This window comes from Globicephala melas, chromosome 4 (assembly GCF_963455315.2).
Source record: "Globicephala melas chromosome 4, mGloMel1.2, whole genome shotgun sequence".
NCBI classification, from domain to species: domain Eukaryota; kingdom Metazoa; phylum Chordata; class Mammalia; order Artiodactyla; family Delphinidae; genus Globicephala; species Globicephala melas.
Window position 1 is genome coordinate 112,468,073 of NC_083317.1, and position 15,071 is coordinate 112,483,143.

The 15,071-nt window shown below is 38.3% G+C and overlaps 1 protein-coding gene across 1 annotated transcript in view; it reads right to left on the reverse strand.

The window, feature by feature from the left end:
* ARHGEF26 (Rho guanine nucleotide exchange factor 26) overlaps window positions 1-15,071 on the reverse strand; it is a 153,894-nt gene that overhangs the window by 104,980 nt on the left and 33,843 nt on the right. Inside the window, exons 5-6 of the mRNA XM_030844638.2 lie at window positions 13,329-13,385; window positions 10,138-10,298 (exon numbers count right to left, since the gene is read on the reverse strand). Coding sequence (XP_030700498.2) covers window positions 10,138-10,298; window positions 13,329-13,385 — 218 coding nt within the window. The remainder of the gene's footprint in view (window positions 1-10,137; window positions 10,299-13,328; window positions 13,386-15,071) is intronic.

Sequence of the window (15,071 nt, forward strand, 5' to 3'; positions counted from 1 at the left end):
AGACAGAAATACACACAGCAGATGAAGGAGCAAGATAAAAACCCACCAGACCTAACAAATGAAGAGGAAATAGGCAGTCTACCTGAAAACGAATTCAGAATAATGATAGTAAAGATGATCCAAAATCTTGCAAATAGAATGGACAAAATACAAGAAACATTTAACAAGGACCTAGAAGAACTAAAAATGAAACAAGCAACAATGAACAATAATAAATGAAATTAAAAATACTCTAGATGAGATCGGTAGCAGAATAACTGAGGCAGAAGAACGGATCAGTGACTTGGAAGATAAAATAGTGGAAATAACTACTCAGAGCAGAATAAAGAAAAAAGAATGAAAAGAACTGAGGACAGTCTCAGAGACCTCTGGGACAACATTAAACACACCAACATTCGAATTATAGGGGTTCCAGAAGAAGAAGAGAAAAAGAAAGGGACTGAGAAAATATTTGAAGAGATTATACTTGCAAACTTCCCTAATATGGGAAAGGAAATAGTTAATCAAGTCCAGGAAGCACAGAGAGTCCCATACAGGATAAATCCAAGGAGAAATACGCCAAGACGCATATTAATCAAACTGTCAAAAATTAAATACAAAGGAAACATTAAAAGCAGCAAGGGAAAAACAACAAATAACACACAAGGGAATCCCCATAAGGTTAACAGCTGATCTTTCAGGAGAAACTCTGCAAGCCAGAAGGGACTGGCAGGACATATTTAAAGTGATGAAGGACAAAAACCTTCAACAAGGTTTACTCTACCCAGCAAGGATCTCATTCAGATTTGTTGGAGAAATTAAACCCTTTACAGACAAGCAAAAGCTGAGAGAGTTCAGCACCACCAAACCACCTTTACAACAAATGCTAAAGGAACCTATCTCTAGGCAGGAAACACAAGAGAACGAAACGACCTACAAAACAAACCCAAAACAATTAAGAATATGGTAATAGGAACATACATATCGATAATTAAATTAAATGTAAATGGATTAAATGCTCCAATCAAAACACAGAGACCGGCTGAATGGATACAAAAACAAGACCCGTATATATGCTGTCTACAAGAGACCCACTACAGACCTAGGGACACACAGAGACTGAAAGTGAGGGAATGGAAAAACACTTTTCATGCAAATGGAAATCAAAAAAAAGCTGGAGTAGCAATTCTAATATCAGACAAAATAGACTTTAAAATAAAGACTATTAGAAGAGAAAAAGAAGGACACTACATAATGATCAAAGGATCAATCCAAGAAGAAGATATAACAATTGTAAATATTTATGCACCCAACATAGGAGCATCTCAATACGTAAGGCAAATACTAACAGCCATAAAAGGGGAAATCGACAGTAACACATTCATAGTAGGGGACTTTAACACCTCACTTGCAGCAATGGACAGATCATCCAAAATGAAAATAAATAAGGAAACACAAGCTTTAAATGATACATTAAACAAGATGGACTTAATTGATATTTATAGGACATTCCATCCAAAAACAACAGAATACACCTTCTTCTCAAGTGCTCATGGAATATTCTCCAGGAAAGATCATATCTTGGGTCACAAATCAAGCCTTGGTAAATTGAAGAAAACTGGAATTGTATCAAGTATCTTTTCTGACCACAACGCTATAAGACTAGATATCAATTACAGGAAAAGATCTGTAAAAAATACAAACACATGGAGGCTAAACAATACACTACTTAATAACGAAGTGATCACTGGAGAAATCAAAGAGGAGATCAAAAAATACCTAGAAACAAATGACAATGGAGACACAACAACCCAATACCTATGGGATGCAGCAAAAGCAGTTCTAAAAGGGAAGTTTATAGCAATACAATCCTACCTTAAGAAACAGGAAACATCTCGAATAAACAACCTAACCTTGCACCTCAAGCAATTAGAGAAAGAAGAACAAAAAAATCCCAAAGTTAGCAGAAGGAAAGAAATCATAAAGATCAGATCAGAAGTAAATGAAAAAGAAATGAAGGAAACAATAGCAAAGATCAATAAAACTAAAAGCTGGTTCTTTGAGAAGATAAACAAAATTGATAAACCATTAGCCAGACTCATCAAGAAAAAAAGGGAGAAGACTCACATCAATAGAATTAGAAATGAAAAAGGAGAAGTAACAACTGACACTGCAGAAATACAAAAGATCATGAGAGATTACTACAAGCAACTCTATGCCAATAAAATGGACAACCTGGAAGAAATGGACAAATTCTTAGAAAGGCACAACCTGCCAAGACTGAATCAGGAAGAAATAGAAAATATGAACAGACCAATCACAAGCACTGAAATTGAAACTGTGATTAAAAATCTTCCAACGAACAAAAAAGCCCAGGACCAGATGGCTTCACAGGCGAATTATATCAAACATTTAGAGAAGAGCTAACACCTATCCTTAGCAAACTCTTCAAAAATATAGCAGAGGGAGGAACACTCCCAAACTCATTCTACGAGGCCACCATCACCTTGATATCAAAACCAGACAAGGATGTCACAAAGAAAGAAAACTACAGGCCAATATCACTGATGTACATAGATGCAAAAATCCTCAACAAAATACTAGCAAACAGAATCCAACAGCACATTTAACGGATCATACACCATGATCAAGTGGGGTTCATTCCAGGAATGCAAGGATTCTTCAATATACGCAAATCTATCAATGTGATAAACCATATTAACAAATTGAAGGAGAAAAACCATATGATCATCTCAATAGATGCAGAAAAAGCTTCTGACAAAATTCAACACCCATTTATGATAAAAACCCTGTAGAAAGTAGGCATAGAGGGAACTTTCCTCAACATAATAAAGGCCATATATGACAAACCCACAGCCAACATTGGTCCTCAATGGTGAAAAACTGAAACCATTTCCACTAAGATCAGGAACAAGACGAGGTTGCCTACTCTCACCACTCTTATTCAACATAGTTTTGGAAGTTTTAGCCACAACAATCAGAGAAGAAAAGGAAATAAAAGGAATCCAAATCGGAAAAGAAGTAAAGCTGTCACTGTTTGCAGATGACATGATACTCTACATAGAGAATCCTAAAGATGCTACCAGAAAACTACTAGAGCTAATCAATGAATTTGGTAGAGTAGCAGGATATAAAATTAATGCACAGAAATCTCTGGCATTCCTATACACTAATGATGAAAAATCTGAAAGTGAAATCAAGAAAACACTCCCATTTACCACTGCAACAAAAAGAATAAAATATCTTGGAATAAACCTACCTAAGGAAACAAAAGGCCTGTATGCAGAAAATTATAAGACTGATGAAAGAAATTAAAGATGATACAAATAGATGGAGAGATATACCATGTTCTTGGATTGGAAGAATCAACATTGTGAAAATGACTCTACTACCCAAAGCAATCTACAGATTCAATGCAATCCCTATCAAACTACCACTGGCATTTTTCACAGAACTAGAACAAAAAATTTCACAACTTGTATGGAAGCACAAAATACCCCGAATAGCCAAACCAATCTTGAGAAAGAAAAACGGAGCTGGAGGAATCAGGCTCCCTGACTTCAGACTATACTACAAAGCTACAGTAATCAAGACAGTATGGTACTGGCACAAAAACAGAAAGTTAGATCAATGGAACAGGATAGAAAGCCCAGAGACAAACCCATGCACATATGGTCACCTTATCTTTGATAAAGGAGACAGAAATGTACAGTGGAGAAAGGACAGCCTCTTCAATAAGTGGTGCTGGAAAAACTGGACAGGTACATGTCAAAGTATGAGATTAGATCACTCCCTAACACCATACACAAAAATATGCTCAAAATGGATTAAAGACCTAAATGTAAGGCCAGAAACTATCAAACTCTTAGAGGAAAACATAGGCAGAGCACTCTATGACATAAATCACAGCAAGATCCTTTTTGACCCACTTCCTAGAGAAATGGAAATAAAAATAAACAAATGGGACCTAATGAAACTTCAAAGCTTTTGCAAAGCAAAGGAAACCATAAACAAGACCAAAACACAACCCTCAGAATGGGAGAAAATATTTGCAAATGAAGCAACTGACAAAGGATTAATCTCCAAAATTTATAAGCAGCTCATGCGGCTCAATAACAAAAAAACAAACAACCCAATCCCAAAATGGGCAGAAGACCTAAACAGACATTTCTCCAAAGAAGATATACAGACTGCCAACAAACACATGAAAGAATGCTCAACATCATTAATCATTAGAGAAATGCAAATCAAAACTACAATGAGATATCATCTCACACCAGTCAGAATGGCCATAATCAAAAAATCTACAAACAATAAATGCTGGAGAGGGTGTGGAGAAAAGGGAACACTCTTGCACTCCTGGTGGGAATGTGAATTGGTACAGCCACTATGGAGAGCAGTATGGAGGTTCCTTAGAAAACTACAAATAGAACTACCATATGACCCAGCAATCCCACTACTGGGAATATACCCTGAGAAAACCATAATTCAAAAAGAGTCATGTACCAAAATGTTCTTTGCAGCTCTGTTTACAATAGCCCGTAGGTGGAAATAACCTAAGTGTCCATCATCGGATGAATGGATAAAGAAGATGTGGCACATATATACAATGGAATATTACTCAGCCATAAAAAGAAACGAAATTGAGCTATTTGTAATGAGGTGGATAGACCTAGAGTGTGTCATACAGAGTGAAGTAAGTCAGAAAGAGAAAGACAAATACCGTATGCTAACACATATATATGGAATTTAAGAAAAAAATATGTCATGAAGAACCTAGGGGTAAGATGGGAATAAAGACACAGACCTACTAGAGAATGGACTTGAGGATATGGGGAGCGGGAAGGGTAAGCTGTGACAAAGCGAGACAGAGGCATGGACATATATACACTACCAAACGTAAGGTAGATAGCTAGTGGGAAGCAGCCGCATAGCACAGGGAGATCAGCTTGGTGCTTTGTGACTGCCTGGAGGGGTGGGATAGGGAGGGTGGGAGGGAGGGAGACGCAAGAGGGAAGAGATATGGGAACATATGTATATGTATAACTGATTCACTTTGCTATAAAGCAGAAACTAACACACTATTGTAAAGCAATTATACTCCAATAAAGATGTAAAAAAAAAAGATTAAAAACATCATTTTATAAAACATCAAAACAGAGGTTCATGTAGTTTTCATTTTGCAGGAAACACTTTAATACAAAAGACCTTACTTAGACCTTAATGTTTCTAAACACAGCTGTGGGATTAATATTCAGTCTTATACAAAAGGCAATCTCCTTTCCATAGTATGTCTTTTACCATCAATAGATCTTAAATTTAAAAACAAGTGGAATTACTGAATAAGATCATATTCTGTTGCTAATTCATGAAAATTAATCATACTTGTAGGTCTTTTTCTATTAATATGGCAACTATCTATAAATTATTCTAAATGAACACATATGTGAAAGCAGAACAAAACAAATAATCGAAGGATATATGTAAATAGGCAAAGCATATACAATGTGTGGTGTTTATTTATGAATTAAGCCTATTCATTTCTAAACAAAAGATATCTAATACTCCCTTTTTTTTCATGGGATGATTAGGTTTTCAGGACATCTTTTGGCCTTAAAAGACAGAGAGACCATGAATCCAGGGAGATTTCATGCATTTGAGTCAGAGGGAAGTTAAAACAGTCAAAGGTAGAAGGAAGTAGGTCTAGAGCTGGGAGGTCAAAGGCATACTGGGACTGCCTGAACTTAGGAGGATTTAGTTCTAATCATCCCAAGAAAAAGAAAAGGCCGCACTCTTTGTAGGAGGGGTCAAATACAGAACCAGTAGGGTTCCAGCTGCCTCCCCGCATATGCCTTTAAAGAAGATTACAAAGCTGCCTTGCCCATGGCACTGACACAGGGGGTGACAGGAAGGCATTAAAGACAGGGACAAACCTTCCACAGCCAAGGGGCCTGAGAAAGGTCCTGGCAGTAATTCTTACCCTATTTGCTTCAATTTTGTCCCCCACGCCCCCGATGTAGTCTCCTTAAATGTTTCTGTGCCAAAATTCTGACCTTGGTTTTCTTTTTCTTTTTGCTCTATCTGTGCATCTCAAGGAGGACACAACGGGCATGTGGGTGGGACAATTCATGCTTGTCTAGGGCAGTTCTACCACTTGTAGGACATCTGGCCCCCACCTACTAATGCCAATAGTCTCCAGGTCACTGGGGCAACCGAAAACACATTCCAAATGCCCCCAGGAGGCAAACACAACCACCACCAGTTCCACCACCACCACTTAAAAACCATCACTACAAGCTCTAGTATCTCACTTAAACCCACTGTGCCAAGAACGTACATGACTCAAATCTACATTCAAGTCAAGATTTTTCTGGAATTCTAATCTTTTTCTCCTTTCAACTAGACACCTTCCCCTCATGCTCCACAGTCATTTCAAACTTGCCCCAATTGAATTCCTTATCTCCCTCATTAAGCCCCAACCTGTTTCTCTTACACCCTGGATAATACAACCACCATCCACAGTCAACCAGGCAGACACTGGGAGGTAAACAAAACTCCTCCCTCTCTCTTGCCAAGTCCTCAGGATTGCAGGTTCTAAATATCCTTCAAGTCCTTCCTCTTAGGACTCCTATAGGATTCCCATCATCTCTGGCTGTGTTACTGCAATGGCCCCAAACCTTTCACCATCTTCACCTCCTCTCTTATGCAAACACCATTCTACTGTCATCTCCCAGACCACCACGTCAGTCCCCTACTTAATTGCCCATTGTGTCCACCCAGCCTTCAGTAAACAGTAAAAACTCCTCAGCAGACACACAAAGGCCATTACCATCTTCTCTCATCCTGACCTGTGATTCTCACCAGGGGCCCTAGGCCCATAACCTCCAGCATGACCCAAACCTGCCCATTTCGAGTAAGTGCCCTGCCCCAGGATGCCTCTGCACACACACTGGGGATGTTCCATTGGCCGCCACTGGCCCCTGAGGACCAAGAGCCACAGGGCAGATGCCACCAGCTGAAATGCTCCAGAATCCAGGCATCTGGCAGAATAGGAGGCTCCACAAGTGTTGACTGAAATGAACAATTCTTTATAAAGCAGGAAAGAATTCAGTAGGAACATCCACTGATAAATGCACACACCCAGAATCAGAATGACCTTGTCCCTGCCTGTTCGTTTTCATATAGCATCCTCTTACACATAAGGGCTTCTTGGCGACATTTACTGGAAAACAGTGAAGAACCTGAGCCACTGTAAAGAGGACCAGACATCACATCGTTAAGTCAAATGCTGAGCATGTTGTGAGCTCAGCCTCCACTGAATATCCCGCCACCTATAGCTGCAATTTTTCATCAGGTAAAAGTAAAGCAATGAACATAGTCTTGATTATAACACACTTAACAATGCCCCACTTAGTCAATACTTAATTCAGACACTGATCGTTTGTTTATTCAAGAAAAAAATGAAAATTTTATGATTTCTTAAGACTGGAAACTCTTTCATGGGTAGCACATGAAGGCATTACCACTTGAGAGTCAGTCACTCTTGGAGCCCAAATGCTGGAAATTCAACAAGCAGGCTTTACATAATGAAATAGGTTTCGTAAATCTTCTGAGAACTTTGAATTTTAAAAAGGCTGTATCTGAAATGAGTATTTCAAACTTCAATAAACTTTTGTAATGTAAGTTATTATGATACAGACACAGGATTACCATGCAGAAGCTGATCATTCTTAGTTGGAATATAACAGAGATCAAATATTACATAGGCATCTCTCCAAATTAAAACACTGTATTTTAAATAAAAACAAAACAAAAAATGTAAAGGATAAAGATATTTCTTTCTTTATCATTTAATGCAGGCCGAGAAGTTTGAGTTTTGTTTTAAAAATGAAAAATGGAAAAAATGTCCAGAATAGCCTCTTATTTTAAGTTACTACAGAAATGAAAACATTTAAATAAAATCATGAGATTTATATTTTGTAAATGAGTGAAATTAAAATAATAAAATTTTCATCTATAATTTAAATAAAATGACTTATTTCAGGGTTAACCAATTATGGTTTTTATCCCCATTTTATATCTAAGAAATGAGTTGGAGAGGTTTAGCAACCTTCTCAAGGTTAACCAACTACCAAGACAAGATGTGATTGCTGGGGCCCAGGCTCCTTCTGAAGCATGCCTGGTACACGAGCAGTGCTGCCGAGGCCCAAAGACTCTTAGGACCCAAAACATACTCTGTTCAAGAACTGCTGCTACTCAACAGTCAGAACTAATAGCTTTCTCTAGAGTCATTTATACGCTATGAGAAGTGGACTGATGGCCACACGATTCAAAGAACAATTCCAGAGAGGAGTGAAAAACATGCCACCATGGTTTTCAGGAAACATATTCTAATCAAAATCATAACCTACATTTTATGGTTATCAAAACAGAAATAATTCTTTATAGCGATATACCTAACATGGAGATTTATTTTCGTAGTTAAACCAAAGTACAAGTTAAAATGAAACAGACTCATTTTGAAATCTGAATACCTGTTGAACAGGGACACACCATCTAAGGCTCTTGCTCTGCCCCCTTCACTAACGGGAGAAAGGAGATTTTTCATTTCTCTTACCAAAATGGGCAAGACTGGTACCAAAAAAAACCCAATAGGCTGAACACAAGCAATGACCCAGCTTCTGAAAAAAGACTTCCAAGCTGCAGTGTGTGTCACCACCTGCACACCACAGGCCCCTGTTCTCTAAGGCCCAGCAGGTCCTCTGGACACATATTTGTAAGTATCCACGCCAGCAATAGGATCGTCAAGATCTTTTCTTGTGGCAGAATCTGACTTCTGAAGTTGTGTCACTACCATAAAATATTGGGAGAGCTCGCTGATCTGACCACAAATTGCATCTCTGCAGTGGCCCCAACTCACATGCTAACCTGTTCAGCACAGATGTTCAATCTTGCAGTTCAAAAGGAAAATCTACCTGCACACAGCGATGGAGCCAGGGATACAAACGTGTTACCGTCACTGCCTACTTGGATTTTCCCTAAAGTGACAAATGAACAACGTCCAGATTCACAAGGGGTACTCACCCCAGGGACAGATCCTGTTTTTTGTGGGCCCTGAAGCCTGTACAATTTGGAGGCCCTCTAAGAAAAAACTTAGGCACAAAAGCAAATATTTAAAAGGTGCCCTTGCAAATGAGGAGCCTTGAAGCTTAAGCTATGAGTTGTACAGTAAACCTACCTTTGACCCAACCATACAAAACTGCCAATATTCAGTCCATTTTGATCTACCAAAATAGCACCTCGGGTGGCTCAACACTGCTGGCACATGGCTCCAGTACAGGCTGTGTAGTTCCCTCGGAAGGATAGAAGAGCTCACCACTGGTGTACAAACTGAGCTTCCTGCACTCATTAAGAATCATAATGGAGGGCTTCCCTGGTGGCGCAGTGGTTGAGGGTCCGCCTGCTGATGCAGGGGGCACGGGTTCGTGCCCCGGTCTGAGAAGATCCCACATGCCGCGGAGCGGCTGGGCCCGTGAGCCATGGCTGCTGAGCGCGCGCGTCCGGAGCCTGTGCTCCGCAACGGGAGAGGCCACAACAGTGAGAGGCCCACGTACCGAAAAAAAAAAAATAATGGAAACTCTTCTAATAATGCTTATGGAAAGTGAAATAGGGAAAATCTGTAAAAATCGTTATGCTCACTATGACTGCATTTTAAAAATAATATATACATATCTTAACAAGGACAAGACTATTATGAAAATGTAAACAGAAATAATGTCTGTATTTGAATGGTTTGATAGTGAGTTACCTTGTTTCCTTCCAACTAATGTTGTTATATTATTGGCAATAATTAAAAAGGAAAAATAAAAGGGAAAAAGGAGAAATAGGGAGAAAGAGAAGGAATATAGAGACCTTAGATATAACTGTCTTCTGTGACAATTAATTACACACTTAGCATCTGTCTATACATCAACACCTTGAAACACATCTTAAAATTTATTTCAAGGAATAAAGATAAAAGCCAATTGAACAAATGAGAGACTTCACACCTCTAAATGTCTTCCTTTTGACATAAGGCAGCTGTTTGTTAACAAGTAATGTCTTGGCATGACCAAAGGCAAACGAAAGTGAACTTACTTTTTGCTTGCCTCACAGACATCTGTAATATTGGAGAAAAGATGGTGACTCTCTGTTTTGGTCATCGTATCACTCAGTGCTTTAGAATTTTTAAACATTCGTATCAAGATCTCCAAGCTGAGTAAATATGAATGTTCAGAGGATATAACTTCAAAGATAGCCTGATAGAAGGAAGAAGAAATGTGTTATTCATTCCTTCAATTAAAGAATTAAACCTAGCTCTCATAATTCTGCTATAAGAATAACATAATATCTTAAAAAATACAAAAAGATAAGTATTAAAAACTACATTACCAAACTACTGTCTTTATATAAGGCACATATACCCAAATTTTGAGAAATAGAGTCACTGCCTAGAGTGTAACTAGGAAAAAATGAAAGCATTTGGATGACTTGAGACTGCATCCTGAGGTCACACTTTGCCAGGGGGCAGAATCTCTGGGAGGAAGCTAGGGCATGTCGTAAAATCTCAGTGTGACATTAATTAACCTTTGGGGTCATCTCCTCCAGCCCTGATTTCAAAGCATGCTGCTCTGGGACAGTGAAGATTTATGGACCTCACTTGGGATTCAGAGAAAATTTCTCACAAATACATTTCTTCCCTCCCTTGTGGGTCCTCCTTTCTCTCCCTATGTTTTAATCCAACTAATTTGTGGTTAATAAGAACAAATATTCTGGGTTCATTAAAAAGCATGATTGGACCTACCCTCAAAAGGTTCTTATCAGCCACAGGAATTCTTTTATATAAACTCATACAACTGAAAGTAATTCCGTCCAACAAGCCACCCTCTCTGCTCTCATCAGTGTCTCAAGAAGGAGCGAAGGACCCTCGGCAGAAACTCTTGGTGTCAGGCACACAGTGGTTTACCTGATAAGCGTTCATTAATTATCAAAAGCCAACCCATATACGTGGAGAGACACCAGCGCCCTGTGTAAGGAACTCATCTAGCACCTTAACAAAATCAGATTCTCCAAGAATGGCCAGGCAGGGAGAATTCCTCCTCAGGGAGGGGTAGTGAACATCCTTGCAGGCTTGAGGTTCCCATCCTTCCTGGAGACCTACCCTAGTAACACTGCCATCAACCCCCTTGACCTCCAGGGTTCTTCGCCTCAGTGCTTGGCCCAAAGGGCACAGAAGATTCTCCCCGTGAGACCCTGTGCTCCAGCTGAGGCCAGGTGGGAGCAGTTAGGCACAGGCAGGTGGACACCCCGCTGCCGGTAGGTGAGCCATAATTCTTTAAGTCAGGTTAGTGGTGCTAGTCTCGGGGTTCACCTCTCTTCTTAGCATCCATAAGCTTTTAGAGAAGTCATACTGGTCTAACCTCAGTTGCACTCCAGGGACTTAAGTGATATAATCATCTAATGAGTAAAGAGTAAGAACATTAAGAGTCTCATTCAACCTGTATCTCGTGTGATTCTATTCAATCAATACAATTATCATCAGGAAATGTAATGCAACCTAAAGAAAATTCACCCATCCTGACCAAAAATAATGGATTTCAGGTTGTTGATGGATATAGTGCCTTGGAATGACTAAAAAATATTTTCAAAAGCAGAGACTTTTGTAATCAAATCCAAAATGTGAAGATTCAAACAAAAAGATATGATAAACTATACAAAGTAGATCACAGGAAAAGATGACTAAGTGGTAGTTTAATACAATAAGTTTAATGTAATAACTTCAAACATGCAATTGGGTCATCAACTACTTAAAAGCAAATCACATTAGACCTGTTAAAATATCTGTACAGGAATAGAAAGAAATCATAGTTAGATTTGCTGTCATTACCAGGGATTGAACCTGGGCCCTTGCCCAGAGTCCTAACCTCTGGACTGCCAGGGAATTCCCAGTCATTACTTTTTTAAATCACAAATCTAAATAAATATTTTCAAAATATAAGGGAAACAGAATAGGTTTAAAAGAAAAGAAATATTCAAATGGGACTAGGACCCTGGAGAAGCTCTTGAATTTGTCCACAAACAGAGAGAAATATTGTTTATGCCACAATGTTAACCATAAAGAAAAGAAGTACTGCCTGTTGTCCCTCACTAGGAGAACAGATTTTTTTTTAAAGTAGTATTTAGAGAATGGAATACTATTCAGTAGTTTGAATAAATGATCTAGATTAACATGCCTTAACATGGATAAATCTCAAAAACAATGTTGAATGTAAAAAGCAACCAACCAAAACACGTTCAGAATCATACCACTTATCTACATCTTAACAGATACACACAAGTATATGTACATAAATATACCTAATACGTGATTGGATGGATACACATCGATTCATAATTATAGTTGCCTCTGGGGAGGACAGGAAGGGAATGAGACAGAGGAGGAGAATGTAGGACTTCTATTTTAGTGAAAGTCTTAGTTTCTTTATAAATAAAAATAAGAAAAAAATTATAAATGTAATACATTTTTAATTCTCAGAGACGTATACACCAATGTTATATACTATTTTGTTTTTTTAAAGTTAAAAAAATGGCACTACAAAGCATCCTTATATTTTTGTGTTATTTCAGGCCAATGAAATAAGAAAAAGGTATCTCACGTCCTCTGTGGAATTGATTTACATGCATGTATATGCCTAAGCTTCTGTATCTCCATACTCACATGCATAAAACAGAAGGAAAGTACTTTGACAACTTCGCAATATTATTACAGTGAGCAATTTTCTTAAACTGCATTTATTAAACTTCAAGTTATGAAACCCTCTTATTATGTTTTACTTTTTATTAGGTAAACTTTTATTTGGGTATAATTTTAGATTTATAGAAATCTTGCAAAGAGGGTTCAGAGTTCCTATATTTCCTTCACCTGGCTTTCCCTATCCAGGGTACATTACATTTTGTCTGCAGACAAATATTCACACTTTATTCAGATTTCACCAGTTTTTCCACTAACACCCTTTTTCAGTTCCAGGATCTAAGTAATGTCTGTTTCATTTTTCAACGTATTTCTTCCAGTGTAAATACACGCAGACTAGGTGCTTTGTTAAGTTAAAATGACATTGGTATATTTTAAATTTTCTTTTATGGGGGCTTATGTGTAGTTTTATTTGACAATGATCACATACTCCTTTTGTAAAAAAAAAACAACAAAATGGATACATCGTCAAAGGAAAATGCTGAACGTAACAGGCACCCCTTGGAACCCTAAAGCATCTGCTTGGTGGAAAACATACCTCTTGTCTCTTTCTTTCTTCCTGGCTAACTGTCTGAGACAATCCATTTCTTTTCACCTAGGGGGAAAAGCAAAATAAAGTTGAGCGCATTTACTTAAACAACTTCTTTATTATGTAAGACAGAACCCTATGCCCTTCAAAAATGAATTAAGAGAAATTACGCGAAATGTTGAATTCAGTACATACTAATTTTGAGTCTCACACCCCTCAGATGACATTTAATTACACTGATAAATTAGCATAGCTCAACACTAAAGAAATGAAAAGTGTCTAGAACACTATCCTATCAGGTTGAGTTAATCTGTGCTACTCTTAGTTCTGGCTATTCCTAAAATACTTATGAAATTAATCTTCTGATTCATAAGTGAAGAAATTCCTGATAATAAAGAAAATGAAGCCGCCACTCTAAGAGTTTACTGCCCAGAACCCTGGTCAGTAATATGGTGTCCTTATTTCATTGAAAGAGTAATTTTAACACTATTTTTTCACAAAGAAAGATTCAGTGGAACAGCAATGCTCTTTATAAAAACCCAATCAAACGAGGAAAACACAGTCCCCTTGGCCCAATTTCAGCAGTCTTTCAGGCATATTTAATTTTGACAAATAAGGATATTAACCTGATAGTCTTTGGAGAAGCCACAGTACCTACAAGAACCAAGAATGCTACCATTCTTCTTCTGCAAGTACCATACTTGCAGTAATACAGTTGTATCCCTAGTTGAATCCCTGCGGTTCCTGACTCAACTGCCACACATTTTTACCTGACTGCTGTAGTTCCTATCAAAATTCAGTCTCTAACCCAAAGAGTAGAGGCTGAACTATGAACTCCATGAAGGCAGGACCTGGAGTCTCTTCTGATATACCCGGCACTGAGTCTGGCACATGAAAGATATTCATGTTTTTCAGTTAAAGTTTAATTAGCAAAAGGTAAGGCCTATGCAAAATACCGACCAATTAAATCCTGCCCTTCACAGGAAGAAGAGCAGGAAGACAGTGCCCTCCCCTTGTGTGAAAAATTAATAGCAATAAAAAATAACAAAGGTCTTCAAACGTTTGGCTACCATACTTCTCAAAAAAACCCGTAAAAACCATGTTCCCTTAGACCCATTTTTAAGTTGGCATCTCAGATTTTCATCCTAAACTTAAAGAATTTTAAAGATATATTTTGGGGCTTCCCTGGTGGCGCAGTGGTTGAGGGTCCGCCTGCCGATGCAGGGGACACGGGTTCATGCCCTGGTCCGGGAAGATCCCACATGCCGCGGAGCAGCTGGGCCCGTGAGCCATGGCCACTGAGCCTGCGCGTCCGGAGCCTGTGCTCCGGAACGGGAGAGGCCACAACAGTGAGAGACCCGCGTACCGCAAAAAAAAAAAAAAAAAGATATATTTTGCTGCTAATTGTAAATTTAGACATTTTAACCGTGTGTTATTTTAAATGTATCCAATGAAATATAAAAACCATGATGACTAAATACCTATTGCATAACATCATTCATTCAAAAATAAATAAGCTTTTCTTAACAGTTGAAGATTTTACATTATTCTTCTTTCTCCTTGAAATCTCATTTAGATGTCAATCCCACCCCCCTAAGATTCCTAGTATAATTCTATATGTCAGGGTGTCTTATTAGTCACCCTAGCATACTTTAACACAAAATAGGTTTTTACATTTAATTTTCTAAAATTTCCTGTGACCAATAAGCTTTAAGCATAAAGACTCTTCTGTATTGTACAATCACTACAAAT